Below are 26,899 nucleotides of genomic sequence, written 5' to 3'. Positions count from 1 at the left end.
TGCTTTTCAGAGGTTTTTAGCCCATTTTGGGCAGGGCCAAAGCTCCATTTCTTTTCTACGTGGTGGAAAGTAATTCTGCAGTGATTGGAAACTATTTGACACTTCTATAGTTTTGCACAGTATCCTTATGTTTAACTGCTGTGGCTCAGACCAAAGTGAGATAAAGTTGAGCTTCTGCTGACAGAGAGTAGCCCAAGAATTAAGTCCATTGGTATCTCAGCACTGTTTTGGATACTCCTGTACATTTTTAATAAGTATTTAATAAATACAGTTGCTTACTACTTAATTCATCCTTGAGAGACACTCATTCTTCTACAGATAGCACCAATGGAATTAGGCATCATATAAACCTTGTTTCAGCCATCAAAATGGTGTTTAAAGAGGGCCTTGGTGGGCAGTGCTTTCTGACTGTTCTTGGTTCTCAACTCTGAGTGAGTTGTTCTCACTCTTATAAGTCACTGTGCGCTGCAGTTCAGAGGAAAATGGGGAGTGGGGGTGGGGGTATGGGCAGGGCAAAACTATTGGGGTATTTTTATCGCCATCTGAAATTTGAATAGTCCTGGAAATACTGTCTGTCAGATCTGCCATTGCTCTACCATTACATTTTAAGGTCCACATGGGAAATGATTGGTATTTTATTAAACTGTTTTCATTTTTTAACTTGTTCCCCAAGGAAATAAGTACCAGTGTGAAATGAGTAGCAGTTTATATAGTTCTCTTGTTTAGTTTCATATCTGAATAATCCCAGTCCTTTGCTTTTGTATAGAGACAGATTCAGAATGTCCATATCAGAAAGCAGTCAGACAGAACAGGTAGATTTTGTGTTGTCTGACATGCTCTGTCAGGCTCCTGAAGTTCACAGCAAGATTAGGCAACCAGAAACAAAATATTTACCTGATCCATTAAAAGCAATGGGATCAGAGAGATCAATTAACTGCTAATTGGTTGACAAGATTGTTTGACTTGTTGGCTGTTTTGGCATCTCTTTGATAGCAGGGTTTTGTTCAGTTCAAGGAGAGAAGAATTGTGATTTGTTTTCAAATGCCTACCTATAAAGGAAGTGCTTAAGATTAATTTGGTTCCTGCATAGTTTTTTCTGGTGGTTTTTTTTTTTTTCTTTTAATACTCATCCTGTGGAAATAAGTGTTCAACTGGTGTTTGGCAACGTTAAAGCTTTTTTTATACATTTTTTTTTCCATCTGGTAGTAATGTGTACATTGTGCATGATGCTGAAACAGGAAATAGTGATATACTTTTAGTGAGCAATCCTTGTCATTATAGTTAAAAGGTCAGTGTTAAAGCATTTCTGCTCTGGACTTCTTCTATGGTTTCTTAAAATACATTCAATTTAAAGTTAAGGTTTTTGGTTGGCGCTGTTTTTCTACAGAGAGCGGCATCTAAAAATTATATTTGAGATACTTAACCTAGCAAAAACGGAGACTTTTGCTGCAGCTGTACTCAAAGCATTTGTGATACAAACCAGCATTTTTTAATGAAAGTCACCCATGCTTTCTTACTACTGTGTAATTCAACATTTCTTGCATATATGTTACAATTTTCTCTGTAGACATCTTAGAGGTGCTGGATTAGTTTATTTTCACCTTGTGGCAAATCACTTCAGGTATTTCATAGATAGTATATAAAAGCTTAAACCTAAGTAGTCTGTTTGTTTTTATGAGGAATAAATCTGTCCTTGGATTTGCAACTCATTGCTTCAGATTCATACCAGGTTAATATAGAGCAGAATTTGGCTCTCCTTTTTGTTGTTGGAATAATTTGTCCCTTTGCAGTCTCTCTGAGTCAAGTCTTGTAGTGAGAGGCTCTTGTTTTATACCTGATTTTTCTGTTAGTGTGTGCTTGACCTCTGACTGAGTTGGGTCACATTCAGAGTCTAGCTCTTCTTCCCAGCAAGTACACATAGACATTTATATTAAATGTCTGAACAGATCTAAGGTCCTACAGTTCAGGTTATCAGGTGTTAGAGTACAAATCAAAAGAGATTTGATTATTTAATTGTTTTCTTAGTTGGTTTCAGTGTGCTTTTAAGCAGAAAGATTCTAGTCCTTTTTTACAACATACTCTCATAATGGTCTCAGGTAATATTTTGAATTATATGAAATAATTAGGATTAAGGTGAATTTAGTAACAGCATAAAATTAATTAAATACTCAATACTACTATAGTTATCTAAAATGTGTTAGATGGCAATTCTCAATGGCTGAAATTCTAGAACAGCTCTCAAAACATAAACCAGATATAGTTCAAGCACTGAAATAATAATTGCACGAATCAAAAAGCTAGGTTTTATACCACTTCTAGTTTTACACATATAGAATCTGTCCCTTGAAACCAGCAACTACCAGGGACACAAATGTGCCCTCATGAGAGTAAAAGCCTGAAGTTGTTGTTTGGTCACAGTGAGGTTGCAGTCTGCCCTTGATGCATCTGTAACTGGATCCTCTCCGTGAGTCTCCTCAGTTCCTGGCTTCTTGGGGAACCCTTGTGAGTACAATATAGCAGTGGCGAACAGATCCTGCCCTGTAGCTTGTCCTCAAGTAAACTCAGTACAGTTTGTTAGATCATTGTGTACTGCATGTACTCACTGAGCAGTGTTCGGGTTTGCATTGGATGGTGCTTTTAAATGACATTTTAAAAGTATATTGTAATAATTCAGTTGCCTAAATAAAAAAACCAAAACAAAACAAAGCAAAACATAACACCGAAAAACACCCAAAAAATCCCCAAAACCCAGTCAAACGCATATGTATTATGCTAAATATTTCAAGTTTTTTCCAAAATGGTGTTTCTCTGGCTGGTTTTGGAGAGTGGCAGTACATTCACTGAAATCCAGAGGGCAGGCAAAACATCTGGGGTGCAATTAAATTAACAAATTAGAATAGTATCTTCAAACCTCAAGAGGTAACATCAGCAGTTGCAAGATAGAAAGTGGTAGATTAAAAAAATACATCTAAACTGTTTTTAAAAAGCTGCCTTTTTTGATTTGCATGTGCAAAATGGTGTCCTACAACTCCTGCCAAACTGCAGCAAAAGCTCAGGCATGCTCCCATTCCCCAGTACTTCAGACTTTGCCAAGTGTCAGTTGGTCATCTTTTCTTTCATTTGTGTAAAATGCCAAAACTATACACCCCAAGGACTTCATTCTTTTTGCTATGTTGCTACATAACATCCTCAGCCCATGAATGAATATATAGCCTTGGAAAGAAGGATGAACAAATGCTTATGCCAGTGAAGTCCTTCAGAGGTGCACACTGGATGCTGGTTGAGAGCTCTTCTTCAGACTTAGCCCACCTATGACTTTGCCTGTGAAGGAGAAACTATAAATCCATGTTTTAATAGGGATCCCAGTCTTTTTAAATTTTTCACTGCTTTATCAACACCAAGCAATTGTTTGGAGAATCTCATTAGTAGGACAGAGGAAGCATTCAGGACAGCAAGCTGAAAGTATGCTGTCTTTCTTCCTGAAAGGCCAAGGCAATTTTCTTCTCAGTTGCAGGTGGGGAAGAGTTCAGTGGCAGCCTCTCTTGTAAGGCTGCTGGGCTTATCCCAGACGTAAACTAGACTTGCCTAATAAGGGTCTTGGCAGAGACCTGTGCATGGATGTAAGGATTTCATAGGAGCCACTGCAGTTTGTCTGTGCTAACACTTGCCCTATAGAATACAAATTCTTCAGGGGCCAGTTATTGTGGTTTTAGGCCGGCTTTGTGCTGGCAGAGCTGGACAGAAAAGATTTAAAACAAGGCTGGATCTGACCCTTAGTCCTTACGCTAGAGTCAATATTTATTCTGTTTGGTGCACTCAGGATTTAGCCTGGAAGACATAAGCTTCCAATTTGTTCACTTGCAAGAACTGTAATATGAGCTACAAAATGAGAAGCAGTAAAAGTAATATTTTGCCAAATTTTATTTTAAAGCTGTTGAGTGTAACCATTTTAATGGTCTGGAAAAATAGAGGAAAAAGAGAGAAAAGTAGGAATAATCTTGGAGCTCTGCAGTCAACCAGATATACATCCCCTGCATACATCTCACATAGGCACTCTCGTTAAAAAAAGAGCAATAGGATAATGTTCCTTTCTAGAAAGTTTTGAAAATCTTGATTTAGTAGGTGCATCTGACATAAATACAGCTCCTAGTTTCCAAGTAATCTTCTCATGTTCAAAGTTTTCATAGAAGTGAAATGTCCTGTTCTGAAGCAGCAGATAGCACAGCTAATGTGACTAGGGAAACTGGCTCTTGGGCCACATTCCTGCCAGGAAACCTGGCTTGGCACCCAGCCAGGAAGGACTTTGCAGCTCCTGTCAAACAATGTACTCTGTGCAACTCCTATACAGCTTCTGATCCATGTAGGTGGGCTACTCTTATTCACTCCGGCAGAGCTGAGCCATGCCAAAGGTATTAAAACAATTGTGCACTTTTATCATCCTTAGTTCCTTGGTTTTAAATAGGTAGTACTTGAAATATAACGAGTTTCTGCCTATCAGATAGTATGTATTTGATGAAAAGCAGTATTTAGAAGTATATTTGCAATTTTTTCTAAAGGAGAAACATTAATCACTTGGAAAATTGAAGTATTTTGTTGGTTTAAACTAGGCTGTGGATGCAGCCAGACGAGGTAGATACTTGACTGGATAAAACAGACAGAATGCCAACTAGCTTTGCAGTGTCTTATGTTTCTCCAGTTAGGTCAGTCTCCCATTAGGGAGGGGAAAAAAGAGCAAGAGAAATAATATTAAAGCCGTCTTTGACATAGGATGGATGGCAGCTCAAACCAAACCAGAAAGTATTATGTTTGTTCTGGAAAGGGATTTATTTTCCCCAGGAGAGTGGCTCTTGCCATACTTAAGCCATCAATAATCCTTGTAATTAGTCTATACCTGTTTCACAATGTAGGTTGAGAAACTGTATAGAATGTTCTGAAATTGCAGGACTGAAGAATGGCTTTAACTCTGTAACAGAGTTCACAGTCCAGAACAGGAAAGTTTTGGATGTATATTAATATAATCATTTGCTGAAATAAAACTATTGCTGTCACATTGCTGTGGCTGGCAGATTTCTTCTATAAAGGTGCTCTCGTTAAGAGGAGTATGGAAAAGAAAGGATAATCCCATCTTCTAAAAATTTCTCCTTCACCATTTGCAAAATTGCCTAATAAGGAGAAGAATATTTTTCTTTGAAGATGGAAAATAACTTTATGCTCTCTCAGGGAGGAACATTCACTCTTTTCCCTGTTTCTCCTTTCCCTAGCCACACACTTACCTTTACATCTGTTCTCATATATTGGCATCATTAGCTACCTGCATTCAGTGTAGCCCAGCTGCTGGAACTGGTTGGCCATTTACCTGCCATTTCCTCATGAGCCCCTGCCCAGCTGCTCTGTAGTAACCACTTCTGGTATATTGTAACTCGTGCACAAGGATTTATTTTTCCGTTTCGACCCACGCTTTTTATTTGAGGAAGAGGATTAGGAAATTTAAAAAAGAAATATATACTTAGATTGCATTTTTCTTCTGTATTTTAGTCAATCAGACAAGAGAGGTATTTAAAAAAGCCATTAGCACATCAAAGCTAAATATTATGAACTAAAATATTCTGGTTTGCATTTGATAACTTGCTGTTGTTTTGTACTACAGGAGATTTCTCTATAGTTAAAATTTTTTTTAAAAATTGACTAAACAAACATTCCATCAGTTATTGCTGGCCTAACTACTGATATATTATTTGTACTACTGGTAATTAATTCATAACAGGTGGCATAGTACTGATTCTATTTGTGTCAAGTTATCAGGCTTTGCTAATGTCCATTTGTTCTTGGAAAGTGTTACTAATAACAATGATTTTTAAAGTATTTTTCAATTTTTGTTGATTTTTTTCTCTTTATAGGCATTAGTTTTTAATAATTTTTGGTGCCATTTGGTGGAGAAAATGAGTGCTCTTATTTCTCTCTGATAGCTGCTAATTGAGGATCACTACAATAGTCTATATCCCCTACTCTGAAGCTTATATTCCAACTGTTTCTAGAGGTGTTTCTTTAGAGATGCTCTGACTTTGGCATAAATAAAAAACATAAAGAAATGCTGTCATTGTTGCTTTTGTTATCACAATTGAACAAACATCTTTTTCAATGAAACAAAAGCAAAAATGTATTTTTGAGGAAAGTTTGGTTGAAAACTGAGAGTCCTCTTTTGATGGGAGAAATGGTCTTAAGGCAATGAGATGATGTTCAGGCTCCCTCTTCTCTGAGCTGATCTTTTCAATAATAGAGTAGTCTGCAGTGAGGTCATAGTCAGACAGCTGGCAAATCATGACAGTCACAGAAATCTTTTAACCATGTATTCTGTAATTTTCGACTCTGAGAAGGCACACAGGTGTTAACTAATTTGGACACCTGCTCCTGTTTCACTACATTTTCTTGTCCCTGAATGGTGACACCCTGACCAGGAGTTTGTACTGGTCCCTGAAGCATTTAATGAGTGTCCTGAAGTCTAAAAGTATTAGCTGGAGAGAGGCATTGAAAGGGGATTTGCCAAGGGGATTCAGGGATAATCCAGGCTTAACAAAGGCATAGGAATGAAGAGGTACATTGGCAGCTCTCTTTTCACTGATTCAGAAAGGTGAGACTTTATTAGTTTAGACTTGCTGCTGTTCATCTACACATTAGAAACCCAAGTCCTTTAAAACTATTCATGCTTATAGTCTTCAAAGGTAATTGCTTAGACCTCTAAGACACTACAAGAAATTTTCCAGGGATGGGTAAATGAAATTTTCAGACTTCTACTGTAAAGAATAGAAGATTTTAATCATCTACACCTAATATCAAAAATGTCATATAATTATTTTTTTCCCCACAGGAAATTTGAAGATAGTCGTGCCTATTAGATGTTTAGAAGATGAAGGTAATTATTTATACTGAAAAAAAAAAAATCAGAAGTGCCTATTACCTGTGTGTTTTCCTGCACATTGTTATTGTTTCTTTAAGCCAAATTAATTTTCTGCACTGTAGGAATGAAATGTAATCCAGTATGTCTAATACTGATTTTTTTACCCTTTTCCTTGCTATTTTTAAATCATGTCTGTCTTTATAATTCTCATTACTTTATCCAGAAAATGTCCTGTGTTTGGATAACATAAAAACAGAAAGAGAACATTCTACTTCAAATTCAAATGCTGTACTTTTCCATGAAAATCATACCTCTGAGCTTTTGATCTTTTTAATAGAACTGTGGAAACCTATTGCATTTAAGCATTAAAAATGCATGTATACCTGGATGGAATTATTTCAATAGTGAAATCTAAAATGCTAAAGTCACATCAACACAGTCCCTAATACATCCTTTACATCTAGCAAGACATTCTCACTAGAATTTAAGATAGTGATTTGAAGATGGAGTTGGGGAAAGGTACCAGTAGTGCTGTGTTTGAAATGCCTCTTTCATGCCTCTTTTTTCACTGTTTAAAAGTAGTTTAGGCTGATGAACAACACCTTCTTATAAAATCAGTTAGATGATCTAAGGTAAGAAGTACCTAACTTTAGCAATTTTTTAGCAATATTCAGTATGTACCCCAAGTTCACTAGTTGACTTTAAGAAACAAGCATCTCCATAGTGGAGAGCCATGTGCAAAGACAGCCTCAATTTCAGAAGCACCTGTCATGATATGGGAAGATTTCTTCTCTCATCAACCTACTTTGACTTGAGAGGAAGGCCAGGTGACTAAAGTGCATGTCTGAACTGTAGGTGAGTAATACTGGATAAGGTAATTCCCACTCACAGAGTTAGGCTTCTGTTTTCAGCAGTGATTTGCTGAAAGAGCTTTGAAAATACGTGGTGGACTTTTTGAGATCAAACCTTTAAACTATCCCCTGAAAGCCTTCCAAAACTACTGTGTAATTTAGAAAGTGTAGGTCTCTATTTTCTATTCCTAGAGTTGCTATTGGGTAGTGACTATGCTTGTGTGCAGTCTCTGGAGCCATTCTTTACTGTGTCTGCTCACAAAAGGGAGTTTTGTTAAATGAATTACCTTTGCTGCAGTCCCTCAGTAATTTCCATGTCAGGTTTAATGGAAGTGCAAGTGACTGCACTGATGTTGTTGAGTATGGCTGTACAAACTGGTGTGTGTGGATTTGTTTTTATTATTTATTTATTTATTTTATTTTATATTTCTGTACAGATAACTGTGTCACCATGGAAGAGATGAAATGAACTTTGCTTTAGGAGAACACAAGTATCTCTGGATCATTCTGCATCCCAGTGTTTAATAACAATGGAACATGTCCAAATGCTATAAGAAGTCTTTGCAAATGTGTAATAAACTGTTTAGGAAAGTTCATGCCGTGAACAGAACTGTGTAATACTCTCATTAGTGTACAGACACAAATCTAATGCCTATAGACTACTGCGTGGAAAGTTCCAAAGAGAAAGAAAAGTCTGTGAACTTGCAACAGCCCTGGAAAAATGGGAGTAACAAAACTTTAAAAAGCACAGCTTTGGGCACACTCCATGTGTCTGCACAGCTTTCAAGTGAACTAGCACTTAAGACCTTGTGTAACAAAATGGACTCTGGGGACACGGCTATAGGGCAAAAAGCTACCTCAAGGTCTGGAGAAACTGCTAAAGTACCAAGTAGATGGAGGCAAGAACATTCAGCTGTTATTAAGATGAGCACTTTTGGCAGTCAAGAAGTACAGCGGCAACCACAATTAGATCACGAGCAAGTAGGAAACACGGCATCAGCACAACATTTTAGTTCTGGGAAACTGGTATCATCAAATGAAGCTGCACAGCAAGTCACAGAGAAGCAATATCCACAGCATCGTCCAAGCCCTTACTCATGTCAGCATTCACTTTCCTTTCCACAGCATTCAATGCCACAAGGCTTCTTGCACAACATAAAGCCACATCAGAGCTTGGAAGGCCCTCCATGGCAGTTTCCTAGCCACTTGCAATCAGTTGCCTCAGAGGACTTGTTTCCTTTTCATATGCATAGCCATAGTGGAGGTTTCTCCAGGAAGAAGATTTCAAGTTTGAACCCTGCATACAGCCAATATTCACAGAAATCTTTAGAACAATCAGAAGATGCTCACAAAAAAGAGCACAAACCCAAAAAGCCTGGCAAGTACATTTGTCCTTACTGTAATCGGGCCTGTGCCAAACCTAGTGTACTTAAAAAGCATATTAGGTCTCATACTGGTGAGCGACCATACCCTTGTGTCCCTTGTGGTTTCTCCTTCAAGACGAAAAGCAACCTTTACAAACACAGGAAGTCACATGCCCATGCTATTAAGGCAGGGTTGGTACCTTTCACAGAGTCAGCAGTCTCTAAATTGGACCTCGATGCCAGTTACATCGATGTGGAAGCTGAAATACATTCAGATGGAGAGCAGAGCACAGACACTGATGAGGAGACCTCACTCCTAGTGGAAGGGTCTGACAAACTGAGCCCGGTCTCGCAGCTCCCACTGGACATTGCTGGCAGGAGTGGTTTTCACTCGTCCATGGAAGAGTCCTTGGTGGGGCCGATGAAAGTCCCCATTTTGATTATCCCTAAAAGTGGGATTCAGTTACCCAGTGAGAGTTCACCATATATTAGCTCTGATATGTTGCAAACCCCATCCTTAAGTACCAAGTCTGATGACTCTCATACAGTTAAACAGCGACTTGCACTAAGACTGTCAGAGAAAAAAGGACAAGATTCTGAGCAGTCATTAAACCTCCTGAGCCCACACAGTAAGGGAAGCACTGACTCTGGCTATTTTTCCCGCTCAGAAAGTGCTGAGCAGCAAATTAGCCCACCAAATACTAATGCAAAGTCTTACGAAGAAATAATTTTTGGGAAGTTCTATAGGATTAATCAAAGAGCAGCACTAACTGTAGCCACAGCAAATCAGGAACACAGTTTAATGGGTAGAAAGGGCAAAACAGACCTGTCACCTCTTTTAAATAACAGATTAGATATCAAGATGCTTGAGGAACATATTTCTCACCTGACTCCAAATAAAGAGGAATTCATTGACTCCAGTAATTTGAGCACTATTAAGTCTACACAGGTTTATCCAGGCAGCAATACAGAATGTAGACAATCCCAGACCACATCATCCATCAAAAGTGAATCCAGCTTGTACCAAGTCAGTCAGCAGGGAGATGTGCCTATCCTTCTAGAGCCCCCAGTAGATTCCTCTCCTCTTATTAGAAGTAACTCCATGCCAACCTCTTCTGCAAACAGCCTAAGTATTCCCCCATCTCTGAGAGGAAGCCATTCATTTGATGAGAAGATGACTGGCTCCGACGATGTATTTTATCCCGGGACAGTGGGAATATCCCACCAAAGAATGCTGAGAAGACAGGCTGCATTTGAGCTGCCATCTGTACAGGAGGGACATTCAGATTCAGACTATCATGGAAGACCAGGCAAAAATACCATTATTGCTTCCAGCAGACAGACAGCAGGTGACAAAGGAACATCCTTAAAAGAGAAGAAAGGAGACAAGACCTTTTATGACTATGATGCCAGTGGAAAGCAGTACAGAAAGTGGGAAGAATTTGAAGCTCAGAAGCAGAACTACAGGGACTCACCATCCTTAGGTGGGATGAACAAAGGGGGAGAGGTTTTTATTGATGCACTTGGACAATCTCAGTCAGTGCCATCCATGCTTGGAACAACTTTTGAAAACAGAAAGCGCAGGAAAGAGGAGAGTGTTGGAGATGAGGAAGACAGTCCTATGATTTGCAGCAGTACAACTGGCACCCCGGGGGGAATTCAACCTTCAGACTTCGATTCCAAATCCCAAATTCAGGAAGTGCCAAGAAGTGGGTTTGCCCTCCAAGGCCTGGAAAATGCTCCCCATTGCCATGCGGAGCGCTTTGAAATGTGCAGACCTTACTTGCAGTCTGGGAGTCCAGCAGCTTCTTTGGAAGACTCATCCCTTACTGCTGAGCAAGAAAAGGGTGCAGAATCACTGGTTAGAAAGCCCCCTGGAAATGTCATCTCTGTCATTCAGCACACAAATTCATTGAGTAGACCAAACTCATTTGAAAGGTCTGAATCTACAGAACATATTGCATGCCAGCAGGAAAAGATGTATTCACCATCTGAAACATGCGATAGTGAGATTTGTGAGTCCCCAATGAGCCCGGACCGAGCTCCACAAATGGAAAATGTTGACACTGGTAAACCATCCCCATCCCAGCAGCCTCAGCCGTGTCATATGCAGCCCAGGTTGGTTCGCCAGCACAACATACAGGTACCTGAAATTCGTGTCACGGAGGAGCCAGATAAGCCTGAAAAAGATAAAGAAGTGCAGAGTAAAGAGCAGGAGAGACCTACTGAAGAATTCCAGTGGCCCCAGAGAAGTGAAACCCTTTCTCAACTTCCAGCTGAAAAGCTACCACCCAAAAAGAAGCGTTTAAGACTGGCTGACATGGAGCACTCCTCTGGGGAATCCAGCTTTGAGTCTACAGGTACAAGTCTCTCTCGTAGCCCTAGCCAAGAAAGTAATTTGTCCCATAGTTCAAGTTTTTCAATGTCCTTTGAAAGAGAAGAGAATATGAAGTTCATCACACCTTCCAAACAAGATGAGTTTGGAAAACAGTCTGAGTTTTTAACAGTTCCAGCAGGTGCTTACTCACTTTCCGTCCCTGGGCATCACCATCAGAGGGAAATGAGACGCTGCTCATCTGAACAGATGCCCTGTCCTCATGCTGCTGAAATCCCAGAGATCCGAAGCAAATCCTTTGATTATGGGAACCTGTCTCATGCCTCTTCAGCTGGAACACCTACTGTGGCATTGTCTCCATCCCGAGAAAGGAAGAAATGCTTCTTGGTTCGCCAAGCTTCCTTCAGTGGTTTTCCAGAGATTTCTCAGACTGATCAGAGCACAGAACAAAGTATAAAGCAGGAGCAGATGGAACATTCACAGGCTGGTCTTCGTTCTTCCCAGCTTGTCTGGCATCACTCCCCTTCCTCTGTACTTCAGCCCATTCAGGTAGATGACTCTGGAAAACAGGCTGTTGTCTCTTGTGCTCAGCTTAATAGCTCATCCCACCTTGCCCAGCAACAGGTTCTTGTTGCAGACAGCCCAGAAATGTTAAGGACTCCCTTAATCCAACAAGCACCTTATATTCCTAACAAACATCCATCAGAGCAGCAGCAGCTATTTGCACACCAAGAAAAAGTCCCATTTTCCCCTATCCATAGCACCTTGTTTCAGTTCCCCTATCCAGCTGTCTGCATGGTTCACTTACCACCATCTCAGCAGCCTATCTTGTGGCAGTCCTGCACAGAACCTCTGCACTTCCAGCATCAATTTGTACAACAGCTGCAGAAATCTTATGTCAAACAGGCTTTCCAAATAGACGTACCTCCAAGTTATCACCTGGAACATGCACCTGAGCTTATTGGAAAGAAAGCAGCTGATTATGTGCATGCTAAAGAGCAAGCATACCAGCATTACTCAGGAACATCTGGGCCGTATTCAAAAAATACTCTTGCTAAGTACCAGTCAGACCATAGCATTAAACCAACAGATACCTCCTCTGAGCAGCATCTTCAGGCAGATTTTGACTCCCCAAGTGATGGATCTGTACAGTCTTTGCCAGGAACAGTTGTTCCTGTCAGAATTCAAACCCACGTGCCATCTTATGGTAGTGTAATGTACACAAGCATTTCCCAGATCCTTGGTCAGAGCAACAGTCCTGCAATTGTGATTTGTAAAGTTGATGAGACAGTTTCTCAAAGAACATTGGCAACTAATGCAACCATGCAAGGAATTGGATTTAACATAGCTCAGATGTTGGGTCATCATGGAGGACTAGAAAAATATCCTTTGTGGAAAGTGCCGCAGACACTTCCTCTTGGACTGGAGCCACCAATTCCCTTATGTTTACCTTCCACTTCTGACATGGCTTCTACCTTGGGAGGAGGCAAACGAATGCTCTCCCCTGCCAGCAGCTTGGACCTCTTCATGGAGACTAAGCAGCAGAAACGAGTCAAAGAGGAAAAAATGTATGGGCAGATAGTTGAGGAACTAAGTGCAGTTGAGTTGACTAACTCAGATATAAAGAAAGATTTTCCAAGAATGCAGAAGCCTCAACTAGTGAGGCAGAGCTGTGCTACTGAGCCAAAAGAAAGTCTGCCATCCATGTCATCCTCTTCATCGCTGTCATCCTCAACATCTCAAGATTTCCCACCTGTCAGCATGGCGGGAGCTGATGCATTCCCACTGAGCAGAGAGAAACTTTCCAGTTTTGATTCTGCATCACCGGGGCAGAAGTCCAGTGGCCCATCTGAAGGAAGAGACACACCAGAGGAGCTGGATGTGGATGAAACAGCCTCAGATATGAGCATGAGTCCACAGAGGTCTTCATTGCCACCAGGAGAAATTCAGGCAGAAGACCAACCGAAACATCAAAAATTACCTCTTGGGATGTTAGTCCAGATGTCATCTAATGCTGTTGGGAAAGTCACAGCCTCAACCATTCTCCTGACAGACGTAGCAGATTTTCAGCAGATCCTTCAGTTCCCAAGTCTGCGTACTACGACTACTGTGAGCTGGTGTTTCTTAAACTATACGAAACCAAATTACACTCAGCAACCAACCCTCAAAGCTTCTGTTTATGCTTCATGGTGTATAAGTTCATGTAACCCAAACCCATCTGGGCTAAGTACAAAGACCACTTTAGCACTTTTAAGGTCCAAGCAAAAAAACACCACAGAAATCTACACCCTGGCTGCTATGCACAGACCTGGAGCTGGCAAACTGACATCATCAAGTGCATGGAAGCAGTTTGCTCAGGTAAATAAAAAAAGTTAATAAAATTAAATTAATATATGTTTATGTTACATATTTCTAGTAAACTATAAAATGTGAGTTAATGATTTATTTTTTTTTACAAAAAGTTTCCCTATTGGGAAATCAGCCAGTGACATCTTCCCAAGACAACTTTTGAGCCTCAGTTTATCCTTCTGCAAGCTCTGCTACTTCTGCTGTCTCTGTCTCTGTCTCCATTTTCAAAATTAGATGTAAAAAGTGAGGCTTTTAAAGCCCTCCCCTTATGTGCCAGAGCCTCATACATTATCTCCTTTTATTTTGCCCTTTGTTTTTCCCAATTTAAACAGTGTCAGATGCAAACATCCACGTGTGTTTGTAAGAAAAGATTAACATAAAATTGAATACAGATCTTCAGATCCATTTAATGTCTTTTACATATTGACTCTTCCTCATGGATTAAGCATTTGCCAATGGTGCCAGGGAAAATTCTGTAATGGCAGTAAATTACCTTCTGAGGCTTTTCCATATCTATTTTCCATGATTTTTTTTCCCGAGGAAAGATACAGTATTGTCTTTTCTGTCAAGACTCTTGTAAAAATTTGTCCATGTTGCCTGCTCTCTTATTCTCTGTCAAATTAAATGGGACAGATTAATTTATCTTACAGAGTTGGACCAAAATGAGAGTTTGGCTTTGACCTGGTATGTTAAAAGTATTTGAAATGAAGTGTGTGTTTATTGTATGCTCCAGAAGTAACACCCTTCCTTGACTTTGTTCTACAGATGAAACACGAGCCATTCTTCTTGTTTGGCAGCAAGCTTGAAAAGAAAGTAGTGGGGAATATTATAAAAGAAAGAGTAAAAGGAGACATTCATGGAGATAAAGACATTACATCCAAACAAACTGAGCCGATACGAATTAAAATCTTTGAAGGAGGGTAAGAAAATATAACTGGAAATTTCAAGCTCAGCCTGTCATTTTAAAGACATTTGAAAATGAATATGAATGAATTAGAATGTGAACAGTCTCCTGTATTCTTGCCATGTCTTGTAGCTCCCAAATATTTTCTTTTTTGTGTATTTGTCAGTCTTAAAATGCACTGCAGGGTACCTGTATATTCACTGTGGGCTCTACTTTGCTATTAAGACAATTGTTTTCCATCTGTGTGAGAACACTCACTCGAAATTGTTGCTTTAATTCCTTAAGTCATAAGAAAGTGGATGAACTGTTGACATTTTGGTATTTTCTATGCCATTTCATTGTATTTAATGACTTCCATGAGGATGTGTTTCCATTTTTAGGTATTGTGTATTCCACTTAGTTGAACAGGTTGACCAGGCGTGCTTAGTCTTATTCTTGTAATATTGTATTATTTACTGAGGATGGATTTTGGAGATAAAATGTAAGATGCCAATGAAATCTATGACATCTAAGACTAATCCATAGATCTGCCATGTATGGTTTATAAAATAAAGTTTAATTTTACTGTGGCAATCTATCACTCAAGTGATAACAGAAGCAAGAAAGAGGGAAGAGCCAATTAACATTATGTTGAGGCTTAAGAAACCTTAAGAGAAGAAAATTAAATACATGCTTGTTTGTCTCTGCAGTATACTCTAAAATGGAAGATATTGTTTAGTTTCTTTTACAGAATTCTGACACAATGCAATTAGTTTGCCACTTTTTAGTAGTGCATAGTCAGGAGGCTGAACAAGATGTGTTTTTCAGTCTTACCAAACTCAGACGGTCCCACAGCACTGTTTTATTGGGGTAACTAAATAGGTCAGGAGTGAGATGTGAGAAATTCATCCATCCATTTCCTTCTTCTGCCAGTTTGTACCCTTTAAAATCTCAGTTGTCCTTGCTGTGTTTTCGTCTAAGATTGAATAATCTTCATGAAATTACTGTTGCCATTTCTCTGTAGTCTGCAACACTAAAGGAGTATAGCCTGCATCTTGCCTGAGAAAGTTATTTTGGAGATTCTTATAGGTGTGCTGGCCCAGACACCCTTATCCTGACTGTTCTCTGTAGCTGTACTTTGTCCCAGTACCCAAGCCAGTAGATTGGCTTTACAAGAGTGATACAAATTCAGTGGAAACCTAAGTTTACAAGAACTTTAAAGTGCTGTTGATTCAATTCACACCCACTTTGAAGTATAAAATTTGCCTGCTTCTCACTATGTACCATTTCTGAATTTGGATGACCCAGCTGAAGATAGTCTGCCTTGATGTAAGCTGCATGATAAGAGGTCAGAAGAGTAAAAGTGTGCTAAGAAAAGCAACTTAAAGCAGGATTCAGATGAGTGTGAGCTGCAGCAAATCACTCTATAAAAAACTTCTACTATCTAATACTTACTTCAATAAATTTTGTGTGTTACTTGCACTGTCTTAAGTTTTCCTGTACACCAATAAGGTCTATGAAACCTTATTTGAGTAAAATCATAAAATTCATACTTCATCTAGACATGTCTCCTGGTAATACTTGGCTATGTTTAGATACTCTTTGAGTAAAACAAAATGTAAGAAACCTTGATGTGCACATTAATTTTGGGAATGGAGAGAACAAATAGTCTGTGCAATAGACTGGGACTTCCTCAATAGAAACATATAAACTGCAAAACTGCAGCAAATGACGTGATGCAGTGTCAGTAGGTCTACTCTTTACTCACACATAACATTATGGTGCATTTTACAAGAATTATTTGTAGAAGAATAGATTCATTCTTTCCATTCTAGATATTCATTTGGCCATTTTTAAAATCAATGTAATAGATATTATTGTCATGTCATGCACTGCTTTTTGTCCTGGTTATTGAATTTTTCCTTCTTTTCAAGTTATTCTCTATGACTTCTTAAAGTTTTTTACGTGAGTGGGTTTCCATGCTTGCTTCTTCTTGGCTGTTTGTTGAGCTATTTTGTTCTTCTCTCTTCAAGCACATCTTCATCTCCTCTCAGCATGTAGTGCAATGAGCTGTATAGCAAATGTCTGTTGTCTTCATGTCACATTTTCTCCCCTGGAGAGACAGGCATATCGGATGGTCATGTCTTGTTTCAGCAGGGTATTTTCATTTTGGTTTTCTATTTTCATGGGGAATGGGTTTCCTTAGGCTTTGTGATTGCTTTTGTTTCATAGGTCTGAGGAAGGTAACTAGCTGAACATGATCTGTGGCTGTCCACTTTTGGTTTGTGGGAAAGCCTGTCCACCTGGCAGGGAAGTGCAGCTCTGCAGCTGCCTTGTGCCAGTAGGGTTGAGCATTCATATGGCAGCTGGGCAGAAAGCAGAGAGCTGGGCTGGGGATGAGTGAGAAGCTGAAGAAGCAGAATCAGCATTGAGGCAAAAAGTAGATTATGGAATCATAGAGTTGTTACCTCTAAGATCATCAGATCCAACTGTCAGCCAGTACCGCCAGATGTCACAGCAGATCACCACCTTGCTGCAGAAAGTCCATCAAGAGCATTTTATAAGCATTGTAGCAGAGGGAGTTTGGAAGAAAGAAACTAACCACTGCATTATTACCACTGACTGGTGGCTTGATTTAAGTGAAATTATCTGAATCACAAAATCTGCTTTCCATCATCTGTGACTGCAGATGTGACTGATGGGATATGAAGCAGTATTTCTCAAAGAAAAGCAGTAACGTGAAGTTCAGCCCTTGATGCAGTACAGTTAGTTACTAATGGTGTGCAAAGAAAGAAGGGACAGGACAAGCATGCCTGCTCATCTGATACCTACCTTAAAGACATTACCAGCTGACAGCAAGAATTCACAGTTTGCTTATATTTGTACTTTCACATCTACTAGTAATAGACTCTAATAGAAAAACCCAAATAAAATAACATTTTGGATAGAAATTGCAGTACTCTGAGACTTGTTAATGCTTTTTAACTCAGGAGTTCCATCCTAGTCAAACTCAGAGATGCAGTGTCCAAAGTCCTTACATGGACCTTATGTAGTAAGAAGTGGGGAATTACTCAAAGCTTTTAGAGAGGCACAAGTTAGCAGTAAGATCTAATATTCCTGAGATCTAAAAGATAATCACCATAGACTCAGACTTCTAGTCTTAGTTTTTATACCAGCCCTTCTTTAAATGTCAAGTTTGTGTGTGTCATTTCTCTTACAGTCATTGTTATGATGAAGCATACTTAAAGAGTCAAGGTCAGTTGTGGCCAAAAAACACCAATATGAATGATGAAGAGACACATGTTTTATCATTGTCTTTGTGTCCAATGGGATCTGACAGGTGACAGAAGCCAGTGGAATGAGGTCAAGCAGAAGAAGAGCAGAGATGGAGCAACAGAAAAGCACATGTAATAGCACAGCATTTATCTTACCAGTATCAATCAGGGGTGGTATGATAGACACCATCCCAGCAAAATCAGACTGCAAGGAGAGATGAAGAGAAGATAAAATAGCAGTATTTCAAATAATAATGGGCTTTTTTTTTTTTTTTTCTTTTTGTCTATGGGAGAAAACTTGGAGGTAGTTGATGAAGCAGTGGACAGAGAGGTGACTAGCAGTCATTGGTATGTGTATATGAAGGAGAACCTGAGAAATGGGTCAGCCAGACAACCAAGACCCCAAAAATGTACAGAAAACCTACTGGATAGATGACTAAATATTAAATTACATTAGACTTGCCAGTCTCGCCCATGCTGCCAGGGACAATGAAGGAAATGGGAGAGGTACAACTTTGTCACAAATTAGATGAAAAAAACCTGAATTTAGGCATCCACATTTGAAAGAAGAGGTGATGTGTTTAAAAGATAAGAAGATGGACTTGAGAACAGGACACTGTTTTATGTTTTTCTAAGATATTAACTTTAGAATTTATATTGCCCATGATATAGCTAAACATATGGGAAAGTGTTCATCTAAGAACAGCACACTTGAAAAGTGTTCCAGCTCTGTAACCCAAAAATTGCCACTTTTTTTCTTATAGAGTTCTTATCACATTAACAGAATCTTTCATACAGTCCCTTTTTTATTTAAAGTACTGAATGTCAGTACCAACGGTATTTTGTGGGCTGTGCAGCCACAGAATGACTGAAAGTACTTTGTGCTACTTAGGAACAGGGCAATGGAGGACAGAGGGAAGAAAAAAAAATATTATTTCACAGTTCTTGCACTTCCTAGATTTTACTTTGGATGAATGAGGATGGAATTCTTCCCCAAAGGAACGCCCAGCAGTCTTCAAACCTCAGAACAGCCTCTTTTAGATGTCAGTATTAACAATTTAGCATGATAATAAAGACAATGTACAGGTTTACATAGATTTTCATATCTTATTTATTTTCTAACTACACACTATGTGATCAGCTAGAACAGCATAAAAAAACTTATGTTTGTGCTAAGAAAAAATTCAGTAACAGCTTTCTTCAAAGTATCCGTGTTTGACATTTACCATTTTATTTCTAAAGCATCACATACCTGAGTGAACTCTACTCAGTGTCTCTTTAGGGAGCGATTTATCTTTTGGAATGTCAGGAATCTGTAATGTGAATGCATACATCCTTGCTCGTCATCCATGTTCCCTTTATGCTTAATGGGAAGAAACGGGCATTTCCAGGATGTGATTTATCTGATCCCAAGGGATAAATGTACTGAAATAGTTAAATGAACCATGCTGCAAAACTACCCTCTTCTCAGCAGTGGCAAATGTTTGTGCTGTACAAGACTACAGTGGGCTGAAATAAATTCAACCTGCAGGCTTATATTTGGAGTTGTGTCTATAGGAATGGTTGCTCATTGGTTTCCTGACAAGCTGTTTATACTGTTCTCTTCCTGCAACCTGTTGGTCTCATATTGTTTAAATACGTTGGGACCAGTACACTCTCTGAAAGCCAAATACTTTATGAGTTCCAGACTGAAATTTCAGTAGTTCCTTTGGACTTCTGTGAGTTTGCTTTGATGATGAAGATCAGATGCGTAGAAGTGATGTTTGTAAATGTATGAGACCTAGAGTCTGTATGACTTAAATGCTTGCTCTCTTCCAACAGGTATAAATCAAATGAGGATTATGTCTATGTCAGAGGTCGTGGTCGAGGAAAGTACATTTGTGAAGAATGTGGCATTCGCTGTAAAAAGCCAAGCATGCTCAAAAAACATATCCGCACTCACACTGATGTTCGGCCTTATGTATGCAAGTTGTGCAATTTTGCCTTCAAAACTAAAGGTACTTGACCCCTTTTGCTGAACTCTTACCACTTCTGGAGCTATTTTGCTCTATGGGATCCAATCATCCACTGCAATCAAGGGGAGTATTTTCTTCAGAATAAAATTGTTGGTTTTATGTATACGGGACTGGATAAGAGAGTTTGCTCTCTTCTGTTTAATTGATCCAGGGATTTTGTAAGACTCTTAGACTCCGTGGATAGCTTCATTTAGACACCTGTAGGCTCTTGGCTAGTCCCTCTGTTTTCAGAGAAAATGTAGTAGCATAAGAACCATCCTGAAAAATAATACTCTACCAACATTGTTACATGGTGCAAATTTTAATTGCAGCAACACTTGAATGCTACCAGGAGACCACACTTCTTATGACATAATGTAGAAGCAGAGAATCAGCTGCTGAGGAATACATGCCTTCACAGGCTTTACAGTGGGTCAGTTTCAAGTTTATAAATAATGTATGTCTCCCAGATGGGCCACTCCATCCACTGTGGCATTAATTATGAATAGAGATCTGATAGCTTCTGTTCACATGTATTTATCAGCACAGAAAAAGCTTCCATTTGGCACCCTGAGGCCACAGATAATGATATTCTTTGGAATTCAGATTTGTGATGCAACTATCTCCTTGAAAGAAAAAATCCTTTCCTTGGTATCATTTCTTTGTAGCAGAGCCTAAATGAGCCTTACATTCTCAGTTTCTTAGGTTCCCTTTGGCAGGCAAAAGAAATGGATTCTAGTCCCAGTGCAGTGAAACTTAACTCATAGGGGGAGAAATGAAGCTGAAGGAAATTTCTCCAAGATCCCAGTGCAGCTTCATGGCTGTTTTGAGGATTGAGAATTGTAATAGTTTCCATGACTCCAGCACTTCGTCCTGTGCCAAAGATGGAATAACTGATGGATGGTAGTAGACCCATCAACCTAATTTAAGATGAGAACTTTCATGGGCATGTAGAGACAAAGCCAAGGAGCTGCTTGTTTGTAGTCCCAATAGACCATCTGGTGAGCTGTTCTCATATCATTGCTTACATTTGACATTGCTGGAGGAATGGGTCTTGAGGACGGGCATGAAGTACATGACAGTATTGTGGTTTTACAGCAGTGTTCAGAGAGGACATTCCAGGAGGAAGAGGTGGCGTGGAAAAATAAAGAGAAATTGCTTCCTGAGGCTGGCATTTCTGACAAAGAAGAAGAAACATGGAGGAGGTGGTTGGTTATTGCACAAAAAGGGCATGAGGAGCAAGACACTAGGTTAGCCTTCAAAGTAGGAGAAGTGCTTAACTGATGTATAACTGATTATAAGCAGTTGTCAACCTCATAACTATTGTTGGTATTCTGCTGAGAGCAGTAGGAGACAAACTTTCAGAGGTACTTGGGTTTTCAGTTTTTCTGAGCATTTAGCCATCCAGAAGCATCAATGGCCAAGTTAGACTTTTCACGCAGTGCACACGCACAAGAAACTCCTACTGAGAAGGGAATTACTTGAACTAGCTGGAACTGAAAATCAGAGAAGAGCCTGGCTTATGAATTTCTAAGCACACCTGCACAATCCAACAGAAGGGTTCAGTGTTCCTGCCTCGAGAGGGCATGTGCCACAACACCATCTGAAGATGCTGGCTGGGGTCATGGAAACAGCATAAATGCATTTCCAGAGGGCTTTCCTTGAGCTAAGAAGCACCATGTCTCGGTAGTGGGTTGGGTTTGCTTTTGCCATGCTTTCCCTTTTGGGTGTTGCAAATGAGACTGAAGTTGCAAATAGATTAGAGTGATATTCTCCTGCTTGTGCTTTGTGCTCAGGATTCTTTGTCATGAAATGTCTCTTGGGGCCAATCTCAACCCAGATTTTTTATCTGTGATAAAACAGACCAAGACGGACACTCCAGAAAGTCAATAGTCTAGTGTTAGATTGCTCCCTCAGGGAGATGGGAGATTTGTTTTCAAATCTCTGCTGTGTCTGGTCTAGATCCATACTCCAAATCTGGGAACTGAATCTGAATTTCCCACATCCCAGGTGGGTGCTTGGGTGCTGTAAGCACAGCTCCTCTCAGTTTAGAGACTGCAGCTAGATGGTAATTTTGCATAGAGAAATCTCCCATAACTGTCTTTTTTTTTTTTTTTTTTTTTTTTTTGATGGGGGGTACTTTTGCTTCCAAATGCTTAAAATACATGGACCATTTCGAAACCATGTGCAAAGTAAATGGGAGAGCCATTACCTTGAAAGTGCTACTGTGTAAATAGGAACATGAGCCCTGAATGGTTGCTGTGCAGAAGATTTACTTTGATATCTAGACAGTCCGTACATATCATGAACAGAGAGTCCAGGAACAGATAACATCCAAAAGTGAGTTTTTTAGGGGTGCCGAAATATCATGTGGAAGATTGGAGAGATGCCTATGTACCTCTCAAGCCCTGAGTTTAATTGAATTTTTTATTTTCTGAAGATAAAACAACCCACTCTGATTAAAACAGGCTTTGAAGCCAATGGTCTTGATGAGTCAGCCCTGTCTGTTGTGGTGTTTTTTAAAGCTCAAATCCATTATCTACCGCATAATGGAGTTAAGATACACCAAAACCTTAGTTGAAGAGTGATCTTTTTTGTTATCCGTTAATTGCATTAATTTCTGATCCATAGGAAATCTGACAAAACATATGAAGTCTAAAGCACACATGAAAAAATGCTTGGAGCTTGGAGTATCAATGACATCTGTAGATGATGCTGAAACTGAAGAAGCAGGTATGTCAAAATGATTTAATGGTCTCATTCCAACTAAAGTATGGAAAGTATGGAGTCTGCAAATGACTCATTGCACTTCAGCACAGTGATGGCCATGGGAAAATACATTATGAGTATTTGGAGTATTTTTAAATTGAGAGTTAACTTTTTAATAAACAGGAAGTAAAAAAATAAATCCTATCTAGTTGTCTGGGTTATACTTTTTTACATGAAGAGGCGCTAGAAATAAAAGTATGGCCTGTTGTGATCTGTCTCATACGAGGTTCCCAGTCTTTCCACTTAAGATGTGAGAGATGGCAACATTTAGTGAAGCTGCAAGGTAGTGCAGGATGACTTTGCTTTTGTACTTCCTTTCAAGTACAGAGTTTTAAGGTACTATTTAAATAAAAATATGGCTTTCTTCCATGAGGAATGGCTTTATGCAGCCATTCCAGATGAAGAGCATCCAGCGATGACAATGAGTGTGCTGGGTGGGGAATGGTTGTGGCGTGAGAGGTGAGATATGTGCTAATCATTTGGACTTGCTGTGGTTGTTTCAGAAAATATGGAGGACATGCAACAGGAGGCAGAGAAGAGCAGCAACCTGGCAGGGCTGTCAGCAGAGCACCAGTTTTCTGATGCAGAGGAATCAGATGGTGAGGACGGCGATGACAATGATGATGATGATGAAGATGAGGATGATTTTGATGATACTCAGGGAGACTCGACACCAAAAACCAGATCAAGAAGCACCAGCCCGCAGCCCCCTCGGTTCTCTTCCCTGTCAGTGAACTCGGCTGGGGCATCGCAGGGGGCTTCCCCAGAGGGCTCTCTTTCAGTGGGACACTCTTCCCTCATCAGTTACTTGGTCACCTTACCTAGCATTCAGGTTACTCAGCTTGTAACACCGAGTGACTCCTGTGAAGACACACAAATGACAGAATATCAGAGGTTTTTCCAGAGTAAGAGTACGGATTCAGAGCCTGATAAAGACAGATTGGACATACCCAGCAGCATGGATGAGGATTACACACCTTCGTTAGATCCCAGCTCTTCTCCGAGGGACCTCTCACCTTCCAGTCGACAATCGTCACCTGGCTACGATTCTTCACCCTACAGAGATAACTCACCAAAGAGGTATTTAATGCCAAAAGGGGATTTGTCACCCAGAAGACATCTGTCACCTCGCCGAGATATTTCACCCATGAGGCACCTTTCCCCGCGCAAGGAGGCTGTGCTGAGGAGAGAGTTGTCACCAAGACGGGACGTGTCACCAAGACGTCACCTATCGCCAAGGAGACCAATGTCACCAGGGAAAGATGTGTCTGTTCGCAGAGATTTGTCTCCCAGGCGAGAGAGGAGATATATGGCCTCCGTTAGAGCGGCGTCTCCCCGGAGGGGCTTATACCATAATCCAGCATTGTCCATGGGTCAATATTTGCAGTCTGAATCTATTCCAGTGGGACATTCAGTAAGTATGAAAGAATATTTTCATTCCTCTTGTCAAAAGCTGTGCTCTTACTGAACTTGTGCATTTCAGAAATCTTTGCAGCTTTGTAGAAGAAGAAGGCATAAACTTTGAGCCTTGGTGGGAAGTTCTTGAAGAAATGCAAGAAATTTGGAATAGACAGGGACCAAGTCAGGATGCTGATTCATTTAGATACACTAAGGGGGAAGTGTTCACTTGGTAGAACCCTGAGTACTTCCACCAACTTCAATGAAATGAGGCTGGTTTGTATTTTCTGCCTCCATATTCATTATATCTTTTATTTATATGTGTACATATATATAATTTTTCAATGGTCCAGAAAGCTTACATGATTTGTGAGGCTTGCTTGTGCACTGAAAAATATTTCATACTTCCCAAACTATCATGTGAGATCAAGCCAAGATCAAGGCTTAAAGCCTTGTTCCTTTGGTATGGTGCCCATCACTGAGTGTATGGAATAAAAATGTTAAGATAATGGAACCTCTTAGAAAAGCAGAGTGCACACTGAAATCAGGATTTGTGGCTAGAATTTAAAGGATACTATTGTGTGAGAGGAGCAGGCAGCTCTCTTCCCCACAGAAAGTGCCACAACCGTTTGGTGGAAGTATGCAAAACTTGCACAGCTGTTGTCTGTGCTCTTTCCTTTTGGTAGAGCAGCTCACAGAAACTGCCAGGTTGGAACTTTTGACCAACTCTAGCATTCACAAAGCACTCCCTTCACAAATAGATTACATCTTCAGAGGTAAGGAATGGCCTTGCTAGGTGTGAATTTACTATTTATTTATTATGCTTCCCTTGCCATGTTGTTGTTGTGTCTGCCCTCTCACTGCCTGCCTATGTGTGGGTTTAACCTGGGCAAGCTGTGACAGTCTCAGATTACCTCAGAGCTCCTTGCTCCCTGCTCTTCTCCTGGCTGGCCTCTTCTCCCTGCTTCCCCATTCCCAGTCTTCTTGACTCTCCGTGTAGTCTTTGCGGTGTTCCTCTGTGGAGGAGAAGAATTGAACCCTGAGCTCATACAGTCAGCATTTCTCAGCTCTGGTGTGATTTTTTTTCTGTAGAGTCAGGCAGATGTGTTATCTGCTCCCAGGAATGGCATAAGAGATGCACCCAGATGGTTGGAACAGGGGTGGACCAAAAAGAGCTGAGATGCTGCCAGCCTGGCAGATCCAAAAGTGATTTGCCAGCATTTTGTGGGTATAAGGGAAAGCTGCAATTTAAGTGACCATATTTATAGGAGAGAGCAACACAGGTACTTCTCCCACATCTTAGACATGGCCCCATGACCTAGTAAGTTGTTTAGGAGAGCACTGGAGAGGGGTGACTGATTAAATGGTCCTTGAGAAAGGGCATGCTGAAACCCTGCTGCACTCTCACAGGAGTGATCACTGCACAGCTGAGGGAGGATACAAATCCCACCAGCAGTTCTACTGACTACACAATGAAGCAAGAGTGGGTGAAGAGACACCAGTTTAAACAGTCATGATGTCTTCTTATCAAATGAATGGGATCATGTGGGATTCTACAGCTGACATGGTGCAGGATGCCCCCAGTCCCTCATGGCCCACATGAGACACACTGGCATTCTGTAGTAAAGATTTTGGATGTGCAGTGATGGTAGCAGAAGTGTATGTTAACAGCCATCCTTGGCCATCTGACAGTTATTTCTGTAATATTTTTCTTATGTGCTATGCACCCTTTCAGCAAGGCATTTAGCACATTTTAAGTACTCTTAGCACTTCTCACTCCTTCTTTTGAAAAGTCCACCATGCTACATGGACATCTAAAATTTACCTTGTTTTTGAGGTACAGTCAGGCACGTGGCAATGAAAAACTCAATGTAAAAAATCAGTTGTTTTACAGAAAGCATCAGTAATTTGATGGTATGTTTTGAGAGAGAAGGCCAGACCTCAGCAGAGTCACTACAACCTGCTTACAGGAGGCATCACCGTTTGCCTTACGGCAAACTTAATGAAAAGAAATGACAAGTGAAGATGATTGCCCATTGCAACAAATGACTGCAGGGAAGGAAAGATGGATTCTTTGTCTCTTGATGCCTTTGTGGAAAACGTACTTTAGCCAAACATTAGACAAGCTTAAGTGAAACACAAGTTATTATAGTCAGCATGTGGGAAGACAACACCTGAGCTTGCTATAAATGAAAGCTGTCAGAGAAGAAAAAGGAATAAAGGTTGTTTTTCACTTTTTAGAGTAGTGAAATCCAGCAAACCAGAACATCATTAGCAGCTGCATTGGTGATGCACATGCCAGCTTACAATCCTTAAAGTATTTTAAGATCTGCGTTGAGTTCCCAGTACTTACAGGAATAAGGATAGTTTTGTGCTTCTAGTGCTTGCGATTCCCAAAAGAGGCCAGTTTTCTTTCTTCTCAACTGAAATGGATGTATTAGCTCTAGTCTCTTTGGCTAGTCTAGTTTGGCTGGTCTAGTTGACCTTCATCTTGCCTCCTGTTGAATGTCCATGCACTTAGGTGGTCTTGTCAAAAGGCTTGTAAAGTGCTCTGGCATTGAAAGCACCACATAGAAAGCAATTAAAATTATTTGTTTAGAAAGTGGAAAAGAGCATGGTGAAAGTAAATATTTTTTTAGATTGTATAAAAATACAGGAAAACGTACACTTTTTTTCCTTTGGCAGCCCATAACAGGATACGCTTTTGCAACAGAATGCTCTTTCTAAAGTAGCCTAAGTCTGTAGTGTATGCTGGGTCACACTTGGCTTTGACAAGTTAAATTGGT

General features: G+C 40.1%; 1 protein-coding gene across 4 annotated transcripts in view; it reads left to right on the top strand.

The window, feature by feature from the left end:
• The window catches only part of HIVEP2 (HIVEP zinc finger 2), a 133,356-nt gene that overhangs the window by 100,366 nt on the left and 6,091 nt on the right, over positions 1-26,899 (top strand). For all 4 annotated transcript variants that reach the window (XM_033054497.1, XM_033054498.1, XM_033054501.1 and 1 more), the window contains 6 exons: positions 6,866-6,910; positions 8,184-13,803; positions 14,560-14,714; positions 19,774-19,949; positions 22,578-22,679; positions 23,219-24,129. In XM_033054497.1, the coding sequence (XP_032910388.1) occupies positions 8,395-13,803; positions 14,560-14,714; positions 19,774-19,949; positions 22,578-22,679; positions 23,219-24,129 (6,753 nt within the window). In that variant the 5' untranslated portion in view covers positions 6,866-6,910; positions 8,184-8,394. The remainder of the gene's footprint in view (positions 1-6,865; positions 6,911-8,183; positions 13,804-14,559; positions 14,715-19,773; positions 19,950-22,577; positions 22,680-23,218; positions 24,130-26,899) is intronic.

The sequence above is a fragment of the Catharus ustulatus genome, chromosome 3 (assembly GCF_009819885.2).
Source record: "Catharus ustulatus isolate bCatUst1 chromosome 3, bCatUst1.pri.v2, whole genome shotgun sequence".
NCBI classification, from domain to species: domain Eukaryota; kingdom Metazoa; phylum Chordata; class Aves; order Passeriformes; family Turdidae; genus Catharus; species Catharus ustulatus.
Note: the sequence above shows the minus strand (reverse complement) of the source record. Positions and strands in the feature narration are given on the sequence as shown.